The sequence below is a fragment of the Montipora foliosa genome, chromosome 10 (assembly GCF_036669935.1).
Source record: "Montipora foliosa isolate CH-2021 chromosome 10, ASM3666993v2, whole genome shotgun sequence".
In the NCBI taxonomy this organism is placed as follows: domain Eukaryota; kingdom Metazoa; phylum Cnidaria; class Anthozoa; order Scleractinia; family Acroporidae; genus Montipora; species Montipora foliosa.
In genome coordinates, this window is record NC_090878.1 from 33240722 (window position 1) to 33261909 (window position 21188).

General features: G+C 37.9%; 1 protein-coding gene and 1 long non-coding RNA gene across 4 annotated transcripts in view; one reads left to right on the forward strand and one right to left on the reverse strand.

The window, feature by feature from the left end:
* The window catches only part of LOC137974407 (uncharacterized), a 130658-nt gene that overhangs the window by 96135 nt on the left and 13335 nt on the right, over window positions 1-21188 (forward strand). The window lies entirely within an intron of this gene.
* On the reverse strand, window positions 1396-20963 carry LOC137974404 (uncharacterized). Of its 3 annotated transcripts, none has more exons than XM_068821360.1 (7): window positions 20896-20963; window positions 14893-14945; window positions 11291-11374; window positions 7637-7715; window positions 5886-5917; window positions 5389-5472; window positions 1396-2865 (listed from the first exon to the last, which is right to left on the reverse strand). In XM_068821360.1, the coding sequence occupies exons 2-7, from the start codon at window positions 14935-14937 to the stop codon at window positions 2749-2751; spliced, it is 441 nt and encodes a 146-aa protein (XP_068677461.1). In that variant the 5' UTR covers window positions 14938-14945; window positions 20896-20963; the 3' UTR covers window positions 1396-2748. The 3 variants fall into 3 exon arrangements, 2 of the variants coding, with proteins under 2 accessions (XP_068677461.1, XP_068677462.1); XM_068821361.1 differs by lacking the exons at window positions 14893-14945; window positions 20896-20963 and adding exons at window positions 11974-12045; window positions 12182-12336; XR_011117450.1 differs by adding an exon at window positions 7416-7484 and having other exon boundaries at window positions 2804-2865; window positions 5389-5917; window positions 7637-7699.

A 21188-nucleotide genomic window follows, 5' to 3' on the forward strand; every position in this document is an offset into this window, starting at 1 on the left:
ACCCGAAAAAAATCGCCAAAATACCCAAAATTCATCCAAGTGTAACCAAAATTAATGGAAGCATTGCATACCGTATACCTAAAATTCAAAGAAAGTGATAAACCGAATACTCGTCTTTTAACTGCAATATACCGTATGCCCGATTTAAAAAGCCCCTGTATACCGTATACCCAAAAACCCTGGCCGACCATGACGTATGACACAAGACATCTTCAGCATGCGAGGATCGCAGTTTGGCAACTTTTCTTTTTTCTTTGCTCGTTCAAAGAGCTTTAGAAAGAAGCCTGCAAGAAGGAGGGAGATTTTTGCCGATATAAAAACGGTGCTTTTTTATAGCGCAAAAAAGAAACAAACTTGCTAAGGGCAATTGTTCATCTGAGCTCTTTCGCCGTCCTTTATTCATCACGAGTAGTTTTTCGGTCGATTTTAGTTGCTTCCTCCAAGTTTCCTTTCTGTAATTTCTAAGTTTTTCGTCCGTTTTGACAAAGCCTTTCAAATTCATATTAATATACCAAGCGGTGAGGCCCCAGTACAAAGGACGTGGTTGGATAATGCTTGGGGTGTGGAAAACGAAGATCGAAGCTTAAGACCCGGAAAAGCAAGACCTCCCCGTAAAAAATTACTTATTAAAACACATTTCTTTGTTTTCTTGTTGTTCACAATGGCCTGTGAGTCATTTCAGCTGAGTTACCGTTGACGTTGCTGGGAACTTTAGGTCAAGCACTACTTTTGGAAAAAACGCTATGTTCGTAGAAAATCAGCACATATGGAATAGCTAAACAATAGCTAACAATAGCTAACAATTGCATGCGGGCTAGCATCAATCATTATCCCTACTTTTGCCCCTTTCCTAGAACTGATACAAATATTCGGATTACGCACCCCATACGCCAGACAAGTCAGCATGCTCCCAGCCCACCCGAATCATGACAGGACAGCAGAAATTACAGATCGAGGGCAGATCGAATCTTACTAGTAGGATTTCATTGACAATTTCTTTAATCAACATGATCTCAAAGTGTATTAATATACTGGACAGTTGAATTATATATTGTAGAAGGTCTTTATACAGTTTCATCTTGCTATTCACGGCACAGATGAGCGATTTTATCTAACCCGCAAAAACAAAAACAAATTGGTTGGAAGTTGTATCCGAAAATCTCAAATTCTCCTCCGTGTTGTTTGCATAATTCACACAGACAGAGGTGGATTAAACATTGCACCTTCCTTCACGAGTTAAATACTATCAGCGTCTCATTATCCGTAATGTACACAACTTTTCCCCAAGGTATAGTTTTTTTGCTTTTAAAAATTAGTTCTTTCAAATAATCTTACAATTGTTAGCACATCAATCATATTAACGTTTTGCAGACCCAAGACCCGCCCTCCCCCCCCCCCCCCCCCGATATTTCGTTCAGAAACAAAAAATGTTTAATTTACTACTTTCCTAAACGAGTCGCAAGATTTGTTGGTTGGCGAACGTTACAATATAGGTCCCGTACGTTTGATAGAATTAATCCTCCGAGCACGCAAAGCCCGCCTTGTTCCATAGCAGTCCTTTCACGCTACAACACCAATCACAAACAAGCGCAACATAGAATCAAGACTGTGGTTCTTGACTGGCCAACGATCAGGAGCCACCGTTTAAACTAAGCAGACCAAAAACACCTGACTCGCGCGCAGTGTTTTCCCGCGCTTTTTACATAGCTACATCTCGTATCATGCCAATCACTGATTCGCTCTTGTTACGTGCGGACACCTTGCGGTAAGGACCGTTTCCCTAATATGTGTGAAATAAGGAGACTTGATGCACATTGGAGCTAAACGTGCAAATTGGATAACTAGCCGTCTTCATGCACGATAAAAGACGAAGCAAAATATAAACCTTGCGGAAAACTTGGGGTGAGCTTAAGTTTTCATTCCAAACAGCTCCTCGATTTTTCAGTGTAAATCAGAAGTTAACGAATCACTGGGTCCGCTGGGCGCCAACGCATCGACCACCTGCTTGCGCTCAAGTTTTACAGAGCACCGAAGTACAAGTCTCACAAAATATTGCGGTTTTAAACTTTTCTTGAGAAGGCGAAGCAACCATTTGCACAAAGTTTTTCCTTCATTTGGAACATGTTACTTAGTCTCCTTTGGAGCCACTCGGGCAGCAGTCGCGCAAACAACGTTCCTCACCCGAGGAGTGTTACATGACTTTGACCCGAACCACTAAGAAGGAACTTGAATTCACTAAGCGTTGACAACGTTACAGCACGCGATGGATAAATAGAAAGAATCGTCACCAAGGCGTAATGAGCCCATCATGTGTTGGTCACGTGTTTAACGCGTTTGGGGTCAAGAAAGAAATCTGGGTCAACCAGCTTTTAAGCACGTGGCTTGGATCCCTTTTGTCCCTTATTGTACGCTACACCGAAGCAGCAAACTCATTCATTCCTGATAAGATATGAAAGCTTTCTTGTCCCAAAGAACTCGCCTATTATTCTACACAAACACTCAACAACTGTCCGTATATTAATTATAAGCCACAACGTAAGCGATGGACTATACAAACATATTTCCCTTTCTATATAATATAACCTTAATTTAGAGACATCTACTTTGGACTCGTCTTCCCTGGCACAAGAGAAGAAGGCGTTTAGCGATAGCGGGGTTGTTCTCCCACTGCAAACTCCGTAGATCAAGTACAGTTGTTTTCTACAAATCTTTGGGTAGTGGTTGGCAAATATACAAAGGCTATAGCTGTTATTGCATGAAAAACTCTCCTTGATGGTCCGTCGTTCCATCGACATTTTCAAATCTTCTTGCTTCTTCTTGCATGCTTTCTTTGATCTTTAAGATCGCAACCGATTCCCAGTGATCCTGAAAGGAAATTAAAGCTCTCGTTAAATAAAACGAACAAACAAAAACTAAAAAGGAGCTTTCGATTCCGAGATATTTCTACACTGCTCCATGCACTGCCCTCTCTACTTAACAAGTCTCTGCACTGGTCAAACATTAATTTTTTGGTTCGCTATACTCTCTCCTTCAAAGTCACTGTTTTAAGCTGTGTTCAAATTAAAGCCGAAACATGATTAGAGTAAACATGTTTCAAGGAAACATGCTTCGCCGAAACATGTTCTTTATTGGGTCGTTCACACCAGATGTCGGTGTGAAACACGTTTCATGCATGGTTGCGTAACTTATGCTGTTTGATGACACTCGAATAATTTTTTTACATTTCAGCCGTAGATTGGAGCTGGAAACTTCTGTAACAGTTGCATTCATTCTTTGGTTAAGTGTTAAATTTCTAGCCGTTCGGAGGAGGAGAGCTATGCAGCGTCTACCGAGGAGACGGCATTTGCGCTTTCTTCGTTACAAGATATTCCGTTTTCCACAAGCTCATCTGTAACAATCGCCGATAATTGCCGTTATATTTCTTCGTCGGCCCATATTGCAACTAGACATTTAGCCTCCTAATAGCCCCAATTTTGGTTCTTTTGGGCACTTACCTCCTCTCGCATGAATCCGCCATTTTGAACGTTTTTGGTCGGATCATGATTGAAACTACCTCGCGAGGTTATTTCAATAATGCTCAGAATAATCATGTTCGCGCCTTGCACTGTCTGATGTGAACACTTTTCATAACGAAACATGTTTCATTCGTGATCAGACTAATCATGTTTCGGCCAAGTGTGAACACAGTATTAGAGGCTCCTTAAAGTTGTAATTTGATCTACGACCAAGCAAAGAAGAGGAACGAGCCTAATACCGGGTTGACGTCATAGATTGCTTTGCATTGTGATAGTTCTTTGAAAAGAGCATGTTGTTTATCTGTCCAGAAGTGTGTGCCATTTCCTGTTTGTGAAATTAGCACAGAGAGGAAAATAAATTGAATATATTTTTTTGCGACCTGATAGTTTTTTTCCTCCTGAGGAACTGCAGATTTGGATATATTTGGTTAGTGCACATGACAACGACTGTAGACGAATAATGGAAGAACTTTGTCTTTTCCTATGACAGACAGATGGAGAGGTAAAAGCAACCGTGTCAATATTTGGCTAAAGGATGCCGATAAGTTCAACACGCACCATCATCTGCGAGGATGCTGATTAAGTTGGATCGTATTAGAAGTAACATATCAATAACGAGTGGGAATATTTCATCCGAGGTTCCAAACACTAAGAAACAGATGAAAGCACGACGCCGAAGGCAGAGTACTTACTGCTTCGAATTTTAAAACACGAAGCACAAGTTCTTGGTATAGCTCAATTCTCGAACGAGTGGCCGACTATTGTTTCGTTTTGTTTTTCTAGCTAGAGATGGCAGAGAAAAATTATAAGAGATTTAGATATCGTATCTAAATCTCTAAAAGGTTTCATCTGCTTTTCTATTGGGCCACGTATGAAAATACATCTACGTGATGTGGTATACATCCTGTGATTGGTCGACTTCGTTGGTGAGTTATTAATGATTTTGAGAAAGCTTTTTAAATCCATCCCTGATCACTTGGACAATGGTAATAAACCGAAGGGTCATCTCACTAACTAATGAGCTGAATACAAACATGGATTGAAAAAAGTGCGCGCAGAAAAAGAACGTACGCCGGTATATTCAATTCTAGGAGGAACAGGCTCTATCGAAACAAGTTTTGGTTAAAACCTGGTTGTACATGTGTTCCAACTACCATTTTTAATAAAACAGCTTCACAGTGCTCCGTGTCAGTTTTTTAGTGCTAATGTTCACATGGTTTAATGATTACCTCATGAAATTAAGGACAGTGCCTACTATTGTTATTGCCCATACGTTCTGCGCATCTCGAGATATTCGGGTTTCCTATCGATGATGCTTACCAATACAGTGATATTTTTGCGCGGTTTAAAACTATCCGGAGAAAGTAGATCTTAGTAAGTACTCTTTAATAGTATCCAAAAAGAAAATTGGGGGTAGCCTTGCATTTTTGAGAGACATACATTGTTTTGTAATTTAAAGCTTTTTACAAATATTATTCATCAATTATCTTTGAAAAGTGCGTGGTTACCCCCAATTTTCTTTTTGGATTTCAATAAGACTTCTTAAGATGTACAATTGCTGCATAACCATAAACCGGGGCAAAAATACCTTTGAATTAGTAGGCAACCTCCTTAGAGCATACGGGTCACATTTGTGGCTCCCCGTCTAATTATTACGGGTCTGATTTAACGGATGAGGACAGTTGATGATGTTTAACATAACGATATTTCTTACTTTTTTTCGAATATGGGATGAGGACAATTCATGATCTCTAAGATAACGATCTTCCTTTTCATTAGATTTCTTCTAGATTACAGATCCCCGCTTCAAATATCTTAATTGATAATCGACCAGAATTTTAACCCTAAAATTAACAGAAAAGTTCGCACTTACATTATCTTGTGAGAATGGCAGTAAATTACCAAACTGTCCATCACCCTCCCCAGGGGTACCAGGATTGTGATCATTCTGAGTATCCTACAGACAACACAAGCACACGTACACGTCAGTTACATCAAACGTTACATGTATCAAATTTCGCTCATTAACCCTTCCCTCCTTAAAGACAGTCTTCTTTAAAATCAAATTAAATCGTTTCATTTAGTGATATAAAAATCCAGCTTTCAACAACACAATAAACATGAACACGAGCTCTACGTTACGGAGAGTTATGTACAAGAACAAAAGAGTGGTCGGGTATTCTGCAGTTTACTTGGAGATGAAGCCATCAACAACAAGAAAGAGGCGATCCATAAAAAGGTATCAGTCAAGCAATGGAGCTGCCATTTTTAGAAACTCACGAGCAAATAACAGGAAATGAAGCTACATGCAATTTTTTGCACAAAACAGAAGCAGCAAATTGACAAGAAAGGTACTGTATATATAAATACCTTAGGAAGGCCATGCATATCAGGGTTTGAATCTGAAACAAAAATGTTACTTTACAATCATCAATGATTGATCATTACAGAAGCACCTCAAAATTCTCCGTCTTGTTTGAAAATAAAACAAGGATGAAAGTGCAGGTTGTTTCACAGTAACAATTAAAACAGATCAGGCAGGAAACGGTCAACAACATCAATTAGGTCCACTCAAAAAATGTCCCCATTTAAACCCCGTCCTGACCCAAGAGTGGCACTTCTAGATTTCACTCTGTCTAATGCCAGACAGCTTTACTCCTCACTGGGGACCCCCTCGGGCAGGAAAGGGTTAACACATTGATTATTTGAAAGTCCAGGGGTTTCAATAGAATTTTAAATAAGCAGCTGGTTTGAGTAGAGTAACAGATTGTTTCAACCTCCACCACATTGAGTTTTTTTAATGTTTAAGAGGGGGTGGCACTTAACTACAGAAAGACAATGGTTGCTAAGGAAGGTTTTTAGTCAAAGAGCCCTACAAAAAGGTTGCATGGATGGTTCTATGAAGAATCTTTTGCAATCATGGAAATCTGACATCACTTCAATCAGAAGGTGCCATGCATTTCAGTGAAAAACAGGTCAAAGCTCCCAGGAAACAAAAGGAAGAGGCGTTTTTTCACCATAGGCAACCATCCCATCATTTTTCGTGAACTGTAGCATGGACTTTCTAATTGGACAAAAAAAAAAGAACTGATATTTTGAAAAGTGTATCAAAGGAGGGCCTTATGACATAATTTTTTTGAGAAATAATTTGTAAAATGTATTTTGTGTCAGGATGTTCTCACACTGTTGCGTTAAAAATTTGTAAAAACAGTTACCTCGCTGAGTTTTTAGGCATTCTCTGTTTTTGTCACATGATTTACCAAATATGGTTGTGAGTCGAACTATACAAAAGTAACAATACTTCATCAAGATTCCTAGCCTGAGCATAGTTAAGCCAGTAAGCTAGTGATTAATTCATTGGAACATTCTTTTAAGGATGGTGCCTACTTAATTATTGTTATTGCACATACGTCCTGCACATCTCCAGATACTCGGATTTCCTATCGGTAGTGTTTACTAATGTAGTGATATTTTGGCACCGCTTACAACTATGTGGAGAAAGCCAAACTTAGCAAGTGCTCTTGGTATCCAAAAAGAAAATTGGGGGGTAACCATGCATTTTTTCGGAGAAAATTAAGCTTCAATTTGGAAAGGAACACAATACAGTGCTTTGTATTTTAAAGCTTTTAACAAATATTCTTGATCAATTATCTTTGCATTTAAATGCCTGGTTACCCTCAATTTTCTATTTAGATTTCTATAACACTTGTTAAGACCTGCTTTTCCCGCATATTCATACAACCACGCAAAACTACCTTTGAATTAGTAAGCACCATACTTGACCTTTTCATTCCTAACATTGACACTTAAAGATTTTACTACGTCTAACACGAGACAATTTTACTCCTCAATGGGGGCCAGTTCCAGTTAATAAGTACATTTTTTTAAACTCTCTCTTACTATTCATGACTAGAGGAGCCTCCTAGGCTCCTAGAGATGTAGCGGGGGTTCAGGACCACCTCCCATGTACTGCAACAGAAAACGAAAACTTGCATGACGGTATGGCAAACACACTGACAGGAAACAAAGGTTTATGGGTGGGTATTAGGGCAATCCTTGGGAAAACAATAGAAAATAAAATTAATAAACAGTCATGAAGGCAAAGAGAATAAAATTATTACCGCTGGAATGCTTCCTCAAAGGACAGACTGCATACATAGATTCCCTTCCAGTACTTGCTGGGTCTGAAAAAGGTAACAACTGGTCACAATTAATTGTTGACAGTCTGGAGCAAGATTTCACTCGTCAGGGGGGAGGGGGGGGGTGCATTCAGGAGTCAACCGTTAAACTCTGAAAAATTATATGCAGACCTCGAGGGCTGGCCATTATTGGTGTGCCTGGTGGACCAGCGACCTCTAATAACAAAAAGCAATATTGTCAGCAAATTTTCATGGTATGAAATTATCATTGCTATGAGTACTAGTGTCATAATTATCATTGGTAATAGCATGAGACCTAAATGTACATGTATTGATTTAAAGCGAATCAATTACCCCATGCAAAATTGCATAAAATTTAATTTTGAAAAGCTTCACAAACCAAAAGTCCAGGACTGTTGGTAACCTGCCAACTAACAGTTTACTAACAAGTAACATACCAGACACCAATAGATAAATAGGACTGTACAACTACAGTTGTAGCTAAAAAATTTAATTATTTATGACAAACTCTAAAGGTAAGTTATCTCATAAGTACATTAAAAGGTAGGAAAAAATGTGAATTTTTATCCATGGTACAATACAACACAATACAATACATAATTGACCACTCCCCATAAGGGCTTTTCAGAGCCAATGAAACACAATCAACAAAATGACAGAACACAATATTAACAACAGCTGTTAAAAATCCCAACTGGCTGGAGACAAACCAGTTGGCTATTTAAAGTGCGGCCAAGAAGTTGAACCAGGGACAACCAGGAACAAATTCCACGAGTGGTCAGAACAAGCCTTGAACCCAGTAACCTGAGGATGTTCAGAAAAAAATGGGAGTGCTCCCTTGCATGAGTCGAACCTAAGACCTTCCGACAACAAGTTGAGAGGCTTTACCGCTGAGCTATAGGAGACTCGGGGAAGCAAGGCCATAAAACTAGGTTCATGTTGCAATTGTACCACTTTACCGATAGGATTGAAATTGCCTGAATAGTGCTCACAATTCAAGTCAAGCTGGTGAAATTTTTACCCTGGTAAATGATTGAATAGAATGTACCAGTATTTTTTTAGTACTCGCAATGTCAAAGGTTCAAGCCCTGCCAAGCAGCACTCAGATTTTTTTCTGAGCATCAAGAGTCATCACTGATTATTCTACAAGGAGACCCTGGATATGAAGTGATTGCTAACCAACGAGGATCAACAACTATTCCATGTACACCATTGTCAACTAAAGCATTGATTTCTGCTTCGGTCAATTCCAGTCCAAAAGGGCTTTTGTCTGGCATTTTTTGTCACAGCTACAAAAATGTTTTCAGCTCGCTTTATCGCAAACACGTTCCTAGACCATAATTATCAGGTACAGCGAGCAGACCTGTATAGCCTGAACTGATAGTCTGTGTCCGACGAGCCAATGAAAATGCTGGAAATCTGATATCCATAATTCAGTTTTTAATATTAAAAAAGATACATTTTAACAAATGCAATGTAGATTTCATGCGGCCCTGCATCTGTTCAGTAATAGATCACAGATGACGTTAAAATGTGGTAACAACAAAAACGTGACACACGAGGCAATAGCTGAGTTGTCACTGATGATCTTACCAGATTTTGACATCTTCTGTGATCACTGAACTGACACAGCAAAATGTAATCTCTTTGTTTTAGTTAAAACAAAGGATTAAAAAGTTCTTGATGCTGATGCCAGCAGTGCGTTTGTCGTCTAATATTGTACATGTAGATCATACACTAGGTGAGAACCAATCAAAATGCACATATTATTGAGCTTATATTTATATAATTCTTCATTCACTTGATGGGGCTAACATTACAGGTACATCATCACCTGCGCTATAATTACATGAAAGGTAGTTGGAAGAATATTAGAAAAGCCGAGAAATGGCCATTTATTCATCATTTCAGTTTCTGAGCAACCAGCAGCAAATTCTTATGCATTTTTGCAAATCATCCAAGAAAACAACTACATTGTACACTTTCTTTGCCCTTTTGTATGATAGGGTATCCTGTTTATCTAACTGCTGGTAGTCTGGCTATCAGCCAACAGGTTTGATTGGGAATTGTTCTTCCAAATTTCATCACGTTGCATGAACCCTGCAGGGCTTATCAGTAGCAGATTTTGTTTCAGGTATCCCACATGTGCTGGTAAAATGTAATGTGCCAAAACTAAAATTAGAGTAATTCAGCTATTTCATGTGTCAGATGTCCGTTTAACCATGTCATCAAATTTGGACTAATTTTGTTGTTGTATGTGAAAAGTACAAAGTCACACAGTTGTAGAAAACAATACCATAATGCCTAGTAAGGTGAACAATATTTAAGTCGTTTGGATTTTCTTGTGATATCAGGACTTTTTTCCTTGTTAAGGTTAAACGTCAGTGCCCAGAGAAAGTCACAGTTCACTCCTTACCGATGTTGTGGCTAAAACAAGTTTTAAAGTGCAACTAAACTCATAAATATATCAAAAGCAAACATGTTTAAATACCACACTTACCTCAAGATGCGCAAGGTTATCAAAACCAGCAGTCATGGGTCCATTCTCGATTTTACCTTTCAAACTCCTTTGCAATGCAAAATTGCTTTGAAAACAGGAATGCAAACAGTTTGTGATGTAAAATCAAGAATAGACCCATGCCTTTCACTTAACAGTCATGGGTCCAAATTACTGCTTGTTCTGCCAAGTTTACATAGTTTGCACGGCACAGAAAAAGCAAAATTCTGGGAACAATGGTGGCATGTTTGCTTTGGATGGGGAGATTTACAAAAGGAACAGAAATATTTTACATGCTTGTTAAGTTTAGCAGTAAATACATTTCTTGCATTGCAAATTATAGTTACATCCCTTTTCAAACTGACTGGCTTTAAATTCTTTTCAGTTCTAAAAAAAAACAATTGACTGAAAAATATAATTTAGACTTACAGGTAAATGCCACAAGTCAACTTCTTTGAGTTGAGTGATGAAGTTGTGCGAGTATCACAACTGCAAGCCACAAGTTGACTTGTTTCTACTTGCAGGGATTTGAATCACTAGAGCCTCAATTTTTGGTGCAAAAAGATAATTTTTGTCTGCACGACTGCTGCCAGGTTAAATGGCACTGAATGTGACAACTCTGACCAAAACATTAAAATTTTAATCACCAAACTTAAGAGAAATTATGTGTATCCAGTGTGGTGTACGTAATGTACACTATTGCACAAGTATATTCTTAGTATGCATTAAATATTCATATCACGAACATGCAAGCCTGCTTAGCACAATGACATGCACGACTGGAAAGAAATCAATGCTGACATTTGAGGAGATAAGCTTTTTTAGACGGGCTCTCACTACCAAAGACACAAGCATGTGAAGTTGTGGAAGAATTCATTGTTGGTTGTTATCTTCATCTGTTTCACAAACACTCTTAGTCTACAGTAATGTACAGTATGTCAATAAATACTATTGTGTAGCAACAAAAAATAAAAAAGTGGACTTAACAAGAGAAAGTTTTCCAATTGATAATTTATTAATATTATTAGTCTGTTAAAGTTTTCTTGACTGAAAAGTGCCTTATCAAGTCTCAAAAGCTTGGGTAAGCTGTGCACATGAATTTGACTACCAGTACTTACTGTAATAACGCAAGACTTATATTGGCAATTGTTAACCCCAGGTGCTACTGAGCTGTTAAATGGGGGCTGCATCCCACCATAGTTCTAAGGAAAGAAAACAACTGTATTAATATTATAACAAGACTACAATGTAAACAACTCTTTCTGGCCATACATGTTCTTTGAGACAATCTTTTAGCTTTAAGGACAGACACATCAGCTAGCCTTGGAGAAGAAAAAAGATAACTGCCAATGCATACATACAGTGTGCAAATTTCTCCGTGCATCAATTTGGTAAATCAGATGATTTTTAGACAATAAATAAATATAATAATAATAATAATTATTATTATTATTATTATTATTGTTATTATTATGATTTGATGAATGCATATATATTTATTTATTTATTTATTTATTATTTAAATAATTTTTATTACAATTATTTTTAATTTTCTATCTTAACAAAAAATCCCAAACAAGTCCATGTACCATTCATATACAGTACATTGAACAGTACATACAGCATGATGATAGTTTTCCCATCCCTGTCATCAGTAGAAGGCAGCTGGCTTAAGGTACCATCATTTTGAATTAATATGGTGAAGACATTTGACTTGTACATACTTGAACAGAAGGAGTCAGTTCAACACTACAGGCATGGACAGTGTACAGTTCTTGACAATATTAAATTTTACCATTACCTGATTAGGCATATAACCGGGTGGAGTTTGATGTGACAGAGGTTGACGAGGTGACGCTTGTGGTTGTGAAGACTACGAAAACAAAGATAGAGATCTTATAATAAAGCCAGCAACTTCAATTTATGGCCACCTCTTGTTACTGACCATGGACCCATCACAAACAATGACGTTTGGAAAATGACTTGAGTCATTTAATTAAGTCCATTACCTCTTGTAAACAACCACCTGACCAACAAAAAAAACAACTGACGGTAATGTGTCGGTTATATGTTTAAGAAGTCATCTGCCATTCTGGTTTTGAAATCCCCAGTTGCTTTTCTGGTCAGTGTTGCTTTTTGTTGATTGCCATCTCGGATCCACTTCCATGTATGCTTGAGTGAATTGGAACAAAAACAGAGCCTGAAGAACTCCCTTTCTTAATTGGTACATCTTTCTCATAAATGAGAAGTGAGAATCTTTCTTACATGTATCTTATGTTCAGAAATTTGATTAATGGGTTCCCCATTGACCAGTAAAATCGTCTGGCGTTAGACAGAGTTAAATACTAAGTCTGGCCGATTTGGACGTCAAAGGGTTAAATTAATATAGAAGCCAAAACGTAGTTTGACACTTAATAGCTGAAGGTGAGATTCCGCAGAGTTAAGAAAATCACAGTAATGGAAAATCAAACTTAACACTCTGATTATACAGTCATGTATCAAGGCCATCACCGACAGGCATTTTTCATACAAGGAATTTAAGCCCGGGAATTTAAGACTTTAATTTGTACCACATACGGTATGATGATAGTTTTCCCATCCCTGTCATCAGCAGACGGCAGCTGGCTACTACCATGGTGAAAATAGCCCACTACTCAGAGTAAAACGTACTAAAACACTGGAAGCACTGAGCCCCTTTCCCTCCTAAGAATAATACTAAAACACTGGAAGCACTGAGCCCCTTTCCCTCCTAAGAATAATACTTGTAGATTTTACTGTGTCCAATGCAAGAAGATTGATTTGAATCATCAATGGGGGCCACTTCAGGGATGAATGGGTCCTGCACTCAAAAACTATTATTATAGTGTATGTCCCCAATACTATCAGTTTAAAATAGCCTGCTACTTTCATTGTAGGAAATGATATTATATATGAAATGAATCATATATTGATTTGATTAATTGCATTCATAACTGCAAGGATCATAGCTTCACTTGATTTCATATCGCAGTTCAAAATATGATTCACTTCATAATTATATCATTTCCTTGGCTCATTCATTCATCATGGGAACATCAGACCACACAAATGACCAGTTCTCAACATCAGTGGCTTCATAGCTCAGTTGGTTAAGTACGGTGGCCCACAACTGTCACGGCAATAACAAATACCTCACGGCAAAACTAAAACTGTCACGGCAATATCAAATTACGCACGGCAAAACCAAAATGCTCACGGCGAAACCATAAAGCTCACGGCAAAACAAAAAACTCACGGCGAAATCAAAAACCTCACGGCAAAACGAAAAGCTCACGGCAAAATCAAAAACTCACGGCAAAACCGTGAAAACATTTGCCTTTGTATACAACAGTGTCTAGAAATGTGGCTTCAGTGTTCGAGATCTCAGCCGTAAATTTTATTGTAGGGTGGTGTGAGTTTGCTTGTGTGACGAACTTGTCTATATCCTGCTTGCTGACATCCCACAACGAAAAAATGTCGTCAATGTATCGTTTCCAAATCAGTGGCTTTATGACGCTTTTGCTAAGAATTTCTGTCCCGATGTCGGCCATAAAGATATTTGCGAAAGCAACGGCCATTTTCGAACCCATAGCGGTACCGTGAATTTGAAGATAGTTCTTTCCGTTGAATTGGAAAGAGTTCTCTTTTAAGTAAAAGTCTTAGCATTTTTTTGATATAGTTAGTGGGAATTGGAGGGTTATTTTTGTGAAAATTTTCGTACGCATTGCATACTGTAGTGATTCCCTCTTCTTGCGGTATATTTGTATATAGACTTGCGACATCCATCGTTACAAGGAAAGTTCGTTTTCCCATCTTCGTCTTTTCAATGAAGTTGATAAAATCTGTGGAGTCTTTGAGATAAGATGTTTGTGATGTGGAAACAGGCTGAAGTAATGTGTCAACAAATGCTGATATTCTTTCTGTAGGCCCGTTACAACCAGAGATTATTGGTCTCCCTACTTGAGTTGTGGATTTTAGTGACGGTATAGAATTCAGGTATTTGCGGTGGATTTGGTGTTTGGGACAACCATTTTTTAGTCATGTCATCGATATAGTTGTTACCTTTCTCTGGTTTTCGCCGTGAGCTTTTTGGTTTTGCCGTGAGTTCTTGATTTTGCCGTTAGCTTTTTGGTTTTGCCGTGAGTTTTTTGTTTTTGCCGTGAGTTTTTTTGTTTTGCTGTGAGTTTTTTGTTTCGCCCTGAGCTTTTTGGTTTTGCCGTGAGTTTTTGATTTTGCCGTGAGCTTTTCGATTTCGCCGTGACTTTTTTGTTTTGCCGTGAGCTTTTTGGTTTTGCCGTGAGCATTTTGGTTTTGCCGTGCGGAATTTGATATTGCCGTGACAGTTTTAGTTTTGCCGTGAGGTATTTGTTATTGCCGTGACAGTTGTGGGCCACCGTAGTTAAGAGCATCGCACCGGCATCACAAGGTCACAGGTTTAAACCCCGTTGAAGTTCTGAATTTTTCAGTCTTCTCTACACAATCGATAAAATTGTGTTCATAAAGTTCTGTGAGGATCATGGCTTCACTCGATTACAATGTATAATTTTCATTGTGTAGCCAGCTTCATGAAAACATCATAACAACCCTCAGCTTTAAGCCTATGTTGATAATTATACAATGTACAATGTACTGTACTACTCTACTCATCTCAAGACCGCATCACCAAAAAGAGCCACTTTTGTCTTTTTTAAATCTTTCTTACCGGCAGTACAGGAACTCTAGGATGATTCATTCTGCTCATTTGCATGGGTTGACCTTTAAAAAAAAAACGAAAAACACACATGGTTCAATCCAGTGCTATATGTATGTTTTATTAATTCAAACTACAATTTGCAAAGGTTGTTTACATGTACATTTGACTTAAGTACATGTAAAACGAAAAGAGAAATCAGCCTTTTTCAACTCTGTATCTCTTCAGGCAAGTACAACGTAATTCAGACAATCACAACTACAATGTATGGTGGTGGACTAAACACTGACCCCCAGTCCATGGACAACCCCAGCGGACTACCCAAATAGACTACCCTAAAAATACTATGATAACCGTATTTCAAATGAGTACGTTGGTCTATATGTAAACAGCATTGAAACTATAGTTCTTACTTAAGCCTAAACACCCATTTTAAACGATGTTGATCAACAGTATAATAAGTCTAAGCACCCATTTTAAAAAGGTTAGCTTTGGATAATTGTTGTAATAGTCGATTACTTCAGGTAAGTGAAGTGAAACCAGACTGAGTGCAATTCCTGGATTTAGTTGCAAGTGGCCATGCGGACGAGTCTCTTGTCTCTTGAGATGAGAGTCTCGTCTCTAGAGACGAGATGTTCATCTCGCAAAAAGGTTAAAAAAACTGTAAGTGTCTGCATAAACGAAAACTTTCCGAACATTCACCTGTTTCCGAAGATATAGACACTCGCGCTCCCAAACGTACAATTCATGTAACACTTGACACTAAGTTAAACGTTTTAGGTCCAGATACAACTGGCGTTGATGTATTATTGTCTTTGCGTGCAGACATCTGCCCGTGAAATCTGTATACACTGTACTTTGATTTGAAGTTGATTTAGAAAAGAAATGTTTCGATAAACTTGCGCGGCAGCATGCGGTTGGTGGTGGTTTGTTATCGTCTTTGCGTGTACACATTTAACCCTTGAATTGGCACGTGAAATCTACATTTACTGTACTTTCGTTCGGAGATAATGCCGAAGAAATACATGTTTCGATAAACTTGAGTGGCAGCATGCGGTTGGCGGTGGTGTATTGCCTTTGCGTGTCAACATTTACTGGCCATGAAATCTACATACGAAGTTGTTTGCGAGAAGAAATGTTTAGATGAACTTGCACGACCGCATGTAAACACTGTTAATCAATCGATCAATTTCCTGCAGCAGTACTTATAGCTTAAGGACGTTCGCGCGAAAATTTTTCAACATTGATTTTTTTCTGAAACTTTAACCACTGTAAGATAATGAGTTAGTTACGTCAGAAATGTAAAAAAAATGGGGGGTCACCGACTTCGTTTTGGAGAGAACATGCCCGGAAAAACACCCAAAATGTGACAAAATTGGGCTTCATTAGCGAATAAGACCAGTGTCTGTAAACCCAAATATATTGCAATTAAATCTTTGAAGTGAAATCTTCTCTGCCAAATATTGTTTAAGTGGACTTATTAAGTGAATTTAGTCAACTGGTGAGGTTCCTTAAAGATCAAGTTCGCATTTAGCGACCACAGTTTCACGCACTTTGCAGCCGCAAGATGGCAGGATTTGATGTCCAGTGAGCAGAAATCTTGAAATTTTTTTAACTTCCCACATTGATTTTTTGTTCATTTTTGGACAACGTGGAGATAATTGTAAATGAAATCCGTTTCTGGAAAGAAAAATAGGGGTCACCGAACGTCCAAGAGCGTTAAATCCAGGCAAAGCTATAACAATGGCCTTTTGCCCTATCATTTCTCATTTTATTACTTAGCGCGCGCGCTCGTGTATGACGTGGCGTGTGCATTTGCGTGCGCAGTAAGGATGCGCAGAAACAATTGGCGCGAACGTCCTTAAATCCATCGAACTGCCACAAAAATTTGTCTTTCAAATTCAAGCGAGTTTATCAGGCGAAGAGAACACGGTTGTTATTCAGCAGGTACAAAACACAGGTCACAGGTCACAGGGCACAGGTCACAGGTCATTATTTAACCTATACAGAAAGTATCCTAAACATTCATAAAAGGTAACCTTAGGCCTGTTTAGGCTTAATTAGGCCTAAAGAAAAGTATCCTAAACATTCAAAAATGCTAATTTTAGGCCTACTTAGGCCTAAAGAAAAGTTTTTAGGCCTATTAAAGGTTTATATTCTACGCAAAAATTAGGTTCTGGAGGTAATTTTGAGAGTAGAAAATCAAGTTTACGCCACATGGTATATTTATATTTAATTAAGTTAACACAACAGAAAGATGCTTACCTTTAATATTTTGACATGAAATGCTTTACTATTGCCATAAAAACTGTCCAGTTAAGCTCGCATATTACACAACACGATAAATTCATAAAGGCCACCTTTTCCAGCGAAATATTTTTTGAAACAAACAACATAATTATTTGTTATAAGAGGCAAACAACCCTTCCTATTTCATTACGTGCGTGAAGACAAGAAACTCAATCATGTCAAATTACACTCCGTGTCAAAAATGCAACTAAATAAATTTCCCACCAGTGTTCAGCATCAAACCCTTTCCTGAAAAACCCTTTACTTGAAATATCAAGCAAAAATGGGCAACAAGCTTTCTAGTTTCAAATAATTTTTGACTAACAAGAATAATTAGTGAAATTTCCAATTGTTACCAGAAGACTGTGCAGAATTGTGTACAAACAAATAAGCCAGACAACACAGCCACAGGCCCAATTAAGTCTCTGTCTTTGTTAACCCTTTAAGCCCCGAGGGGTTCCCCATTGACGAGTAAAATCGTCTGGTGTTAGACAGAGTAAAATCTATAAGTGCCATTTGGCACTATCGGGACTGAAAGGGTTAAACGGGGACATAGTTTTTTGATGCTGTTAGCTTAACCCTTTAAGCCCCGAGGGGTTCCCCATTGACGAGTAAAATCGTCTGGCGTTAGACAGAGTAAAATCTATAAGTGCCATTAATGGCACTATCGGGACTGAAAGGGTTAAACCCATAAGTTACTAGTCTAAGAGAATTTTCCATTTAATTTCAGTGTTGTACAAAAGACCACACTTGTACAATATTAGAACTACAGCTCACTTTGATTATGGCTCAATGGGAGACAGATTGTTGTTGAAGTCCATTACTCGTCCCTTTTAAGATTCCAGTTTTTTTTTCAGCACCTGTCTTGTTCAGTATCCAATTGACTTTCCATTATTGAGCTCCATAAGGGTATATTTTGTTTAAAGATCCACTAAAACGCCATTCGTGTTACATGACTTTCGACGCCATTGCCAGTTAAGTTAATAATTTATTCTACTGTGTCCACCAGAGAAATCTACATGTACGCATTTCCTACTACTACCCTCTCAATCCTAAGAACAGAAGGCTCTATGCACAAAGACACCACTTAGCAGGGGAGTGACAGGGAAGACTTTTACCGACACGGAAAAAAAATAATAACTAGACCCTCCGTGAGGGTACACTGGGTTGCCTGTGGTACGTGCACCGTTCCAGAAGCATTGGACCGAAAATACTATTAACGCTAACAAATGCGAACTCAGCAAGGTACATATTTTGTTAGCTTGCTTTATGCAAAAACAAGTATTGATGCAAAGGTAATTAAAAAATTGATACACAGTTTCTAGAAAGAGCAGAAGGAAGTTTCCAGGACGGTCGCTCGAGAATAACATAAATTATTTGCGACATGAAAAATAATAACATTAATTGTTGAACCGTGAATATAGAATATAAAAAGTTACGATCAGCGACAAACATTTTGGGAGATTTTTGCTACGTTCACTTTTGGTTGCACAAATAAATCTCAAAATCGAAAGTGACATCGCCGGAAATCAGCGGGAGCCGTGATAACGTTACCACGGCATGTTTACTCGCAAAACAGTGAGGCATCTGTGTCAAAATGGCAAGATACCGGGTTTTCATAAGTTTCTTTTTCTGTGAAGTGTTATAAAGTTTGACAATAAATGAGCGAAGTCAAAACAAAGATCACAATTGCCCAAACACTTGAGGTTGACCCAGGGGTTGACCATTGTTTCTGCTAAGTCAAAAAATTAATTTACTCTCCAAGACAAGGTTATTTATCACCAGGTAATTCCATCATTTTGGAAATAGCAGCTACTTTATTATTCATCGGCGTCACAATTTTTTGCTGATTTTGGGGCTCATTTTAAAAGAAGCACGCTTTCAACAGACCTGTTTATTTTCGTGAAACCTTTCCCGCTTACAGAGCAATACTAAAAATATCCTCCCGTATCACATTTCAACCTTAAGCTCGGAAATTCAATACACAACATGATATTATAATTCACAAAGACAGAAAATATCACAGAATCCTTTTCCAGCGAAACATTTAATTGAAACATTATAAACAACATAAGATGCACTAAAACGCCGTTCGCGTTGCAATGACTTTCGAGGCCATTGCTGGTTAACGAGAATAACGAACTCACGAGGCAGATAAAATATTTATATTTAATTAAGTTAGCACAACAGAAAGACGCTAACCTCATTTTGACACGAAAATGCTTTATTATTGCCATAAAAACTACCCAGTTAAGCTCGCATATTATAAAACATGATGAATTCATAAAGGCTACCTTTTCCAGCGAACAATTTTTTGAAACAAACAACATAATTATTTGCTATTAGAGGTAAAAACCCCTTCCTATTTCATTACGTGCGTGAAGAGAAAAAACTCAGTCCTGTCAAATATGCGCAATATTACAACAAACTAAAATTTCAGGATCAAACCGTTTCCATGAAGAACTGTCTTGTTCAGTATCCAATTGACTTGCTATTATTGAGCTTCATAAGGGTATATTTTTTTCAAAGATTCACTAAAACGCCATTCGCGTTACATGACTTTCGACACCATTGCCGGTTAAGTTACATGTAATCATTCTACTGTGTCCACCAGAGAAATCTACGCATTTCCCACTACCCTCTTGATCCTAAGAACATACAAACAGAAGGCTCTATGCACAAAGACACCACTTAGCAGAGGAGTGACAGGCAAGACTTTTACCGACACGGAAAAAATAAAATAAAATAAATAAAACCAACAAATGAAACGCAGATTCCGACTGGGTTTGCCATACTGGAAACCCAGTAATAATCTGAATGATTAAAAACAGTAACTGGCTAGAGGAAACCAGTTGACTTTTCACGAGGCACTGTAAAGTGTGTGCATTATTTCATTAACCTACTGACAAATCCACTGCTGCATGAAAGCTCTATCACCTTTCTATTGAACAAAATGCAGGTACAGTAAGCATAAATTTATTCGCTTCTGATCACTAATTCAACTACACTGTAATTAAAGACACAACAGGTTTATTTTGTGTTTCATTTATCAAACGGCGCCGCCAGGGAAAACAGGTTTGCAAATGATAATTTTCAAATATCAACCGCAAAACAGCAAAAAAAAAAAAAAAAAACAGGCATTCATTTTATTTTCATTTCCAAAACATCTGTGGAAATTTCAAGTTCCTATGATGCTTATTTCTTTCCTGTTTTTCAAGTTTTTCTATAAATATCGAAAGTGTATAGTGTCTAGAGTGTAGTACTTCAAAAATCTTTCTTCATAGTGTATAAACCAAGTGTTTTAGCGGGCCTTTGATTAATTTTATCAGAAAATATTTTGGCCGAGCCAGTTGGCACCTCAGGTACAGTGTAACTAATGACATCAAAGAATTAAGTAACTTGTTTGCATCTCTTTAGAAAGAAATGTGCAAAAGTGTAAGAAGTCTTGTTGAAAATCTTGAGATTTTTGTTAAGCCTTTATTATTTATAAGAAAATGTCGGGCGATGGCTGAAAATGGCCATTACTGGGTTTTCCTCTTTCTTTCTTCAAAATATAAAGCTGATTAACAACTACAGTAAACTCAACGAAAAAGGAATTGATTTCCTGAGTAGGGGAACTCAAGCTTCATACTGTACTGCAAAAACCTGCACCAGTGGAAAAAAACTTGACCCTAAAGTAAACCTACACATATAATTTAGTATGAATTCATTAATTTTTAAACCTACCTGAACTATCGTGTGGAGGAAGACAAACAGCAATGCGACATTAGCATTCTTCTTAATCATTGAAACAACTGAACAAAAAGGTCAAGGATGTCATTACTGATCATTATGATATTGTTCATTAATTAACTTAAAACATTTTCATGTGATCATTGAAGGAGAGAGAATGCTCCATAATTTGACCAGATCCTGCTCTTCTCTGGGTGTAGTGAAAGTACTTAATATCAATGTTTGTTTGGAGCACCTCTGCCGGTACCAAAATTGAATTTTGGCTTCACAAGTCACATTCCCAGCTT